The sequence below is a fragment of the Musca domestica genome, unplaced genomic scaffold (genome assembly GCF_030504385.1).
Source record: "Musca domestica strain aabys unplaced genomic scaffold, Musca_domestica.polishedcontigs.V.1.1 1, whole genome shotgun sequence".
NCBI lineage: Eukaryota > Metazoa > Arthropoda > Insecta > Diptera > Muscidae > Musca > Musca domestica.
In genome coordinates this window covers 20,392,873-20,401,504 of record NW_026712114.1, presented here as the reverse complement: position 1 = coordinate 20,401,504, position 8,632 = coordinate 20,392,873, and the positions used below count along the sequence as shown (strand labels likewise).

The 8,632-nt window shown below is 35.6% G+C and overlaps 1 protein-coding gene across 1 annotated transcript; it reads right to left on the bottom strand.

The window, feature by feature from the left end:
* Window positions 1-2,404: 2,404 nt before the first annotated feature.
* On the bottom strand, window positions 2,405-6,831 carry LOC101899135 (cytochrome P450 6d1-like). Its single transcript, XM_005185632.3, has 5 exons — window positions 6,233-6,831; window positions 5,320-5,481; window positions 4,815-5,260; window positions 4,513-4,755; window positions 2,405-2,692 (listed from the first exon to the last, which is right to left on the bottom strand). The coding sequence occupies exons 1-5, from the start codon at window positions 6,748-6,750 to the stop codon at window positions 2,529-2,531; spliced, it is 1,533 nt and encodes a 510-aa protein (XP_005185689.2). The 5' UTR covers window positions 6,751-6,831; the 3' UTR covers window positions 2,405-2,528.
* Window positions 6,832-8,632: the final 1,801 nt, after the last annotated feature.

Sequence of the window (8,632 nt, the reverse complement as noted above, 5' to 3'; positions counted from 1 at the left end):
TCGTTAGAGCACTGTAGCATTTAAATTTGAATAAATATTTTGTGTCTCGTACCATCGCTCGTTACCGTGATACTGGTAGCGTAGCCCGACGTCAATGAAGTGGACGGAAGAAAACAGCAACATCAGCAGAAATGATTCGAAAAGTAAAGAAGCGACTTGATCGAAACCCGCGTCGCAGTGGCCGAAAAATGGCTCGTGAGTTGAACATATCGTAATATTCCATTCGGCAAATATTAAAAAATGAGCTCGGGGTAACGCCATTGAAATTTCAAAAAGTGCAAGAACTTACACCGCAACAGAAAGAAAATAGACTGAAAAGAGCTAAAGAGTTGCTTCGCTTGGCCGAACATGGTGCAATACCGAATTTGGTTTTCTCCGATGAGAAAACATTCGTTGTCCAGCTGTTTGTAAACAAACAAAATGATCGTGTTTACTTGCCAAAGAGGTCAGCTAAAAATGTGCACCTTCGGTTGGCCACCAGAACTCAAGCGCCGGCTACGGTGATGGTGTGGGTCGCCATAACAGCTAATGGTCGCTCTCCGCTCGTATTAATCGTCCGTGGCATCAAAATAAATGCCGAATATTATTGCGAAAATAGTCTGAAGGGTGTATTAAAGCCTTGGGCACGCAAACATTTTGGCCGCAGACCTTGGACATTCCAACAGGACTCAGCACCATCTCACTCAGAATGCCACCCAAGAATGTTTACAAAATCAGGTTTGCCGCTTCATTTCCAGCGCACAATGGCCATCAAAATCCCCGGTTACCAATCCGTTGGACTTTTGTGTCTGAAGTATTTTGGAGGGCAAGGTTGGCACTAAAAATACCAAAGTGTCGTTCAAACAAGCGCTTCGCCGGGAATGGGCCAAAATATCGCAGAGCAACATTCGGGCAGCGTGTGAAGGTTTCATTTTCAGTTTTAAGGCCATAATTCGTGCCAAAGGTGACCAATTCGAACAAATCTAAAATCTGTTAAATTTGATGCTATTTTCGACAGTTTTTGCTTTCATTCAATAACATTAAAAAACAAAAATTAAAAAATATGGCGTTTGACTTTGTTGCAGTTTTCTCATTTTCATTTTCTAGTTCGACCAGCTGCATATGTTTCAAATGGTACTCACCTATCTCATTTTCTTTAGATCAGAACAAACTTAGCACCTTTTTAGATGCACATCCTGAAAATAAATGTCATTGAAATCTCTTCAAAAGACATTCCTAAAGTTTTTGTTATCCCAAATTATTATTTTTTATATAAATGTTGAAAATAAATGATTGAAAGTTGGTATACATTTGGAATTTATTAATGCTCCCCCAAACTTCCAATTCCTTAAAAGAACACTTAGTAAATTGCCGCCATAAATATTTCAAATACAATTTAAGTACTTGGCAAAAGCTCTCATACCATCAATGCATGGCCCGACTTTAGACCGACACATATTGTTCAATTTATTCTGTATAGATCTGCAACCAATTGACGAGGTGCAAGCTCCTAGTGCTTTTGTGTTACCTTTCGATTGTGGCAGGTATGGAAAGAGGGAGAGAAGTGGAGGGAGTTAGAGAGAGTCGCCTATTATTTTGTGTGATGAGGCTGAGGATGCAATGAATGTCGCTGCTGGTGTAGCAACACCATCAGCAGCTCTTTCAGGGGCCACAATCAAATTGTGGTCACAAACAATTGAGTCACTCGTCCCGCACATTTTGCAATGGCAATGAACTCTTTAGTCATTGCGTTGTTTGTTCTTGCTTTTGTTGTTTTTAGGTAGCACTGTATGCGGTCCTGCCTGGTCCTGGGCCATTGTTATCTGTTGGCATCCTGTCGATATCTACCATTGTGGACTGTGTGTCTGTCTGTCTGTTTGTCGGTTGCTCTGAACGTTGTTGATGATAATTGTGATGTGGCTGTCGATATTGCCTCCATTGCTGTTGTGATTGCAATTCGGCTGCTGGCCTCCACACAGCCTGGTTGTTAAGTGACAAAATTGTTATTTTCACTTGTGGCGACAAATGTACTTTAAATTACAATCTTCATAAATTATACCACCGTTCAACATTCGATAGAGAACTTTATTTTTCGTTTAGCTTCACATTTTCACTTTTATCCATTTTGGCGAGTCAGTGGTGATGTTGGCGTTGGTTGGATGGTTGGTTGGTAGATTTCGGGCACAAATTTAATGGCTTTTTGATGACACGGCAAAACGTGTTCACTGCTAAGTGCGCTAAGTTCAACGGCGAAATTTATTTCGAAATTTCATTGCATTGAAATCAAATATCTAATTTAATAGTATGCAAATTATTTGCTGCCGGGCTCGAGGGGTTGTGCAAGTTTTTGGGAGTAATTTCGAATTGGAAAAAAAATCTCTTAGATGATATAACAAGTATAAAGATAAATATAAAAAGAGATTAGAATCCATTTCTGAAACATTTAATTGCCTTTTATTGAATATTTGTCTTAAAACTGTATCACAAAAATCTCTTAACCTTCATTAAATTCTAATATTTTATGTATTAAATTTTATTAAATAAATGATTCAAATCCGTTTTGAAAGTTTGATACGAAGGCCATTTTTGGGCACCAGGACGGAGGCTGTATGAAACGCAAATTCAACTTCTTTTCGTTTCATTTCCTTAATATTGAAATTGGCTAGAATTTTAACCAGGGCTATTTTGACATTCATCACACCCATATGTTGAGCTGCAATGAAGGGAAGAAAAAAATTAAGAATTTTAGTAAGTATTAGTTGGTTTGCCGGCTCTTAAAGTTATATTTATGTTAACTATATAGCATAAAAATTATATTTTTCCTATGTACAAAATAGAGTGCATATTCTTAAAATCTCCAAGATTATTTAACGAACAGGTCCTTAAAAATTTTATTAATAAAAAATTAATTATTTTTTTGGCAAAGTAAGGTTTTGTCAAGATATGTTCCATTATTTATTACGTGAAGTCCTTGAAAACTAACTATTGCAAAATCCACAACATTTGAAGAGGAAGTCTAAAAAAACCTTCGGAAAAACGTCAAGAATTATGTAAGGAAATCCTGCAAGAATGTGTTATTAAAAATGGAAATTCTTAAAAAAATCGCGATTTTTAGCAGGGAAGTTCAAAGAAGATTCTTAAATAAATACACAAAATTTCTTTCGCTAAGAAGTGCTTAAAAATAAATTGTTGAAATATCCAAGAAATTTTAACAGTATCTTCTAGGTAAAGAATTTAAGTTCTTCGCCGAACTATCCCAAAAAAATCGAAAATTTTTGGGTCTGAACATTATTTTAAACAATTTTATGTTAAATCCTTAGTAATCGCGGATACATTTTATTACATTTTGATTTTTACCAGGACCTCCCTAAAAGATTTTGTTTAGAAAATTCATGATTTTTTTCAGGTGTTCTTAATATATTTTTTAACAATTTTACAATAAAGTCAACAAGAAATCGAGGATATGTGAAAATGGCCACCAAAATCTCCGGATACCAATCCGTTGGACTATTGTGTCTGGAGTATTTTGGAAAGCAAGGTTGACACTAAAAAATACCAAAATGTCGATCACCTCAAGCAAGCGCTTCGCCGGAAATAGGCCAAAATACCGCAGAGCAACATTCGGGCAGCGTGTGACGGTTTCATTGGCCATAATTCGTGCCAAAGGTGACCAATTCCAACAAATCTAAACTTAATCTAAAATTTGATGCTATTTCCGACATTTTTTGCTTTCATTTGGCGTTTGACTTTGTTGGAATTTCTTTTATCTCACCCTATATAAAGAAATCACTCTATCACACTTGAATGCCATCGCGAATAACCTTTTTTCTGCAAATTTTCTGTCATAGGCTGTAGCATCCGTTTCGAACTTCAAATGCCCAATATGCAACATTTCCGGTGAATAGTGTCGCTTAAATCATCAAAATACCGAATATAGGGAGGTAACATTATATGGGGGCCATACGAAGACGTGGACTTGCACATACAATTTTCCGTCATAGGCTGTAGCATCCATTACGAACTTCAAATACCTAATTTGAGACAATTCCGGTGAATAATGTCGCTAAAATTATCAAAATTACGAAAAAGGGAGGTACCATTGTATGGGGTATACCAAAACGTGGACCTACATAATCCATTTTCAATGCCAAAAGTTCTGCATACGTAATACACATTTGAATAAAATTGTAATAACCTACTTCATTTCGTTCGGAAGCTAGAGTTATTTCCACAGACGGACATACTTTGTATATTTCAAGGCGTTACAAACGGAATGACAAACTTAATATACCCTCCATACTATGGTGGAGGATATAAAAATACAATAATATTTACATTCGGATTTGTGAAGTTTGGAAAATTAGGGAGCAATGTTATCTTCTATTTTATCTATCTATTGTGTGAGAGGTACCAGACGAAGTGTACCTATACTGTCCATCTTCGAAATCGATAATAAATTTCGGAATAAAATTGTGTTGATTTACGGTTTACGGATATTCCCTTTGATATTAAAATAATTGTTTTTTTCCTTACCTATGCACTGTCTGGGCCCCTCTCCAAATGGCATATATGGCAAGTCATTACCACTCGTAACAATAAAACGTTCTGGTTCGTAATCTAGGGGATGGGGAAATAGTTCAGGATCCCGGTGCATACCCAAAAGGGAAATGTAAATTGGTGTGCCCTTTGGTATGATGAGATCAGACTGGGGTATGCGATAATTCTGGGTGCATTCACGTGTGAGAAAAGGTAAGGCAGGATATTTGCGGGTGGTTTCTAAAATAAAAATTATTTATTTAATAAAAATAGTTTATGTAATTAAATGCCTCACTTACCCTTAACACATAAATCCAAATATTTCATATCTTGAATAGCTTCATAAGTTAAAGGTCCCTTTGGCTTCAAACCATGTTTTTGTAAAATACGATCAATTTCTCTCTGAACATTTAGCAATACTCTCGGATTCATTGCCAACTCATAAAGAGTGAAAGCCGTTGTCGCTGACGTTGTTTCCGACCCGGCAATATAGAAAAGAAATGCATTAGCTGCTATCACATCAATAGACATTGATTTAAGGTTATGCGTCGTAGGTTCAATGGCCCAATCGGTATCATTGTCACCGGCGATTTTCAAAGTGTTCCTTAGTTGTATAAGAAGCTGTAGGAGATCTTTGCGCACAACCCCCTTTTTTTCACGAAGTTTAATTCTCTTTTTAATAATGTCTCTAAGGCGGCATAATACGGGGTCTTGTAGACCCAAACGGTTCAAATGGGTTACAATACTGAAAGTGAAAATACGCGCTTACTAGAGTTAAACGTCACATTTTAGACATGTACTTACGGAGGATAAAGGAAGACCATCAATCGGCGGAATTTGATCAGCATGGAAGAGTTCTTTGTATTGAAGATTCTATCGCTCAAATCACGAAATTCATTGTGCGGATTTTTGAAACTGTCAATATCCAAACCGTATATTACTGTGCCTATGATGTCGGTTGCATAGCTGGAATTGAAATTATCATAGCTACATGTTACAATATGTTACTCAAGTTGGTGAGGAAATTAAATCGTTCCATGTTTGGTGGATAAAAATATATCCAGGTTGGGTGGATAAAGATATATCCACGTTTTGTGGATAAAAATATATCCACGTTTTGTGGATAAAAATGTATCCAGGTTTTGTGGATAAAAATATATCCATGCTTGGTGGATAAAAATATATGCAGGTTTTGTGGATAAAAAAATATATCCACGTCTTGTGGATAAACATATATCCAGGTTTGTGGATAAAAAAATATGTCCACGTCTTGTGGATAAAAATATATCCATGTTTTGTGAATAAAAATATATCCACGTTTTGTGGATAAAAATATATCCATGTTTGGTGGATAAAAATATATCCAGGTTGGGTGGATAAAGATATATCCACGTTTTGTGAATAAAAATATATCCATGCTTTGTGGATAAAAAAATATCCATGTTTTGTGGATAAAAATATATTCACATTTTGTGGATAAAAATATATCCAGGTTTTGTGAATAAAAATATATCCAGGTTTCGTGGATAAAAAAATATATCCACGTCTTGTGTATAAAAATATATCCACGTTTTGTGGATAAAAATATATCCACGTTTTGTGGATAAAAATATATCCATGTTTTGTGGATAAAAATATAACCAGGTTTTGTGGATAAAAATATATCCACGTTTTGTGGATAAAATATATCCACGTTTGATAGTTGCTTCTTACTTACGTTGTCAATAAATTTTTTATTTCCAAACTATGACTGTTGCCATCGCCCAACTGGAACTCTAAATAATTGATCAGCCCATCGCCCACGCCATCAATAGTTTCAAACATTGCCTTCAGTTTTTCCGAAGTGAAGCATGGTCTCAATTTTGTTCTTAACGTACGCCATGACATTCCCTTCAAACTTGCCAAATTTGCCGACAGCGGATCATTTTTTTCGTCCACATAAATGCCGCGACTATGAAAGCAGGCGAAATCTGATTTTAAAATTTGCCGTACCAATTGGACGTCTTTCACTATTAATACTGGCTTAAAGAAGATATAGGTGCCAATTACTTTCTCCCGGCAACTTGCATAGATGTCGGCCATTATAAGGCCAAATGGTTGATCCATTCGTACTAGTCTTACAAGCGTCTTAAAGGGTTCATCGGTTGGAAATCCCAAACGTTGCCATTGCGAAAAATTACGTTTGAATATTAGATAGGTTAGCGCTATTATAGCCAACGTAAATATCGTTATCATTTTATCAAAAATAAAAAAAAAAAAAATATTAACTAAATTCACTAAAAGATTACTTCGACTTGTTCGGCAAGAGACCGATCAATAACTAAACTTAAAATGTTTAAATTAGAGAAAATAAGAATGTATTTATTTACTAATGCATCTATTATTTTTTGCAACATTTGTTTCTCTGCTATAATGTGAATGCAATATTCCTCTCCGCTTTGAGATAATTGCTGAGAATGGAAATTACGCTGAATCTGCTGTTTAATGACCCCTCAACATGCACAGTGCAACGAGTTTGAATGAATTGGGTTTTTAAGTTGCACTTGGTCAGATCGACCAGTTCAATGAATGGATTGTTACTATATCCGGTTTACCTCTCTCTCTCTCTCTCTCTCTCTCTGGCGCCAGCATTGTGTTTGACCACAAGTTTGTCTACCAAGCTTGCGGTATAATGTTACTAGGCAAAAAGGTGATTCTGACTTCCGATTAGTATTGACAAGCAAAAAAAAAGAAGCTATCTTAACCCCTTTTTTCTGTTTCTGCATAGCTTGCATGCACGTGTTGTACTATTCTACAGTTGACGATTATGACAAATAATTTACACGGCTATTTGCTTCCAAATTCAATTTTGAACTCTAAACTGGTATGGTAATTTTATAGACATATAACAAACATAAGTTTATTGGACAACTATAGTCCTATGTTGCACTTGCAATTAAATGTCGCGGTTTTAAACTATCTCGAAACAATCAGATCCTACAAATAAAATATTTTCCTTCGAACTATGCGAATAACATCCCACTTCGTCGGCTTTTAGTCGAATTTAATAAATTATATCATCTCTTCGATCCGTCTGAAAATTGTAACATCGCAAAAAAGAAAAACCAGTAAAGATTTTATGATACCCTACACCACTTTGCTAATTTAGTAGAGCTCCGCATAACAATTAAAAGTTCATACACGCTATGATTATAATTTAAAGTTCAAAGGACAAAATATGCCGAGACATTTGTATCTTTTAAATTCGGACTTGTATTACCCATTTGGTGCACAATTAACTTAAAATCGGATAAAGATATATATGGGAGCTATATCCAAATCGGAACAGATCTCGATAAAATTTGGCAAAGATATTTCTGAACTGTATTTGATATATTTCCCTGAAAATCGTCGTTACGGAGTGCATATTACAGCTGTGGGTAACAAATATAACAAATCGGATGAAGAGTATATATGGGAGCTATAGCTATATCTGAACCGATCTTCACCAAATTTTATATACTAGCTTCTAGACTCAATTCGGTCGTAAGTGCCAAATTCCATCCCATTTGGACAAATATTAGACGTTTGGTGCACAATAAAAGGTAAATCGGACGAATTTATACATAGGAGCTATATCCAAATCTGAACCGATCTCGATAAAATTTAGCAAATGTATTTCTGAGCTGTATTTGATATATTTCCCCAAATATTGTTGTTACAGAGTGCATATTAGAGCTGCGGAGGATAAAAATAACAAATCGGATGAACTATATATATGGGAGCTATAGATATATCTGAACCGATTTCGATAAAATTTGGCAAAGATATTTCTGAACTGTATTTGATATATTTCCCTGAAAATCGTCGTTACGGAGTGCATATTACAGCTGTGGGTAACAAATATAACAAATCGGATGAAGAGTATATATGGGAGCTATAGCTATATCTGAACTGATCTTCACCAAATTTTATATACTAGCTTCTAGACTCAATTCGGTCGTAAGTGCCAAATTCCATCCCATTTGGACAAATATTAGACGTTTGGTGCACAATAAAAGGTAAATCGGACGAAGTTATATATGGGAGCTATATCCAAATCTGAACCGATCTCAATAAAATTTAGCAAATGTATTTC

Excerpts from the sequence above, each read along its gene's own strand:
- LOC101899135 (XM_005185632.3), bottom strand. The coding sequence starts at position 6,750 with ATGATAACGATATTTACGTTGGCTATAATAGCGCTAACCTATCTAATA. Across the intron at positions 5,482-6,232 it reads ATAAAAAATTTATTGACAAC|CTATGCAACCGACATCATAG; the intron begins GTAAGTAAGAAG and ends TTTCAATTCCAG. Across the intron at positions 4,756-4,814 it reads TTTGGATTTATGTGTTAAGG|AAACCACCCGCAAATATCCT; the intron begins GTAAGTGAGGCA and ends TTTTTATTTTAG.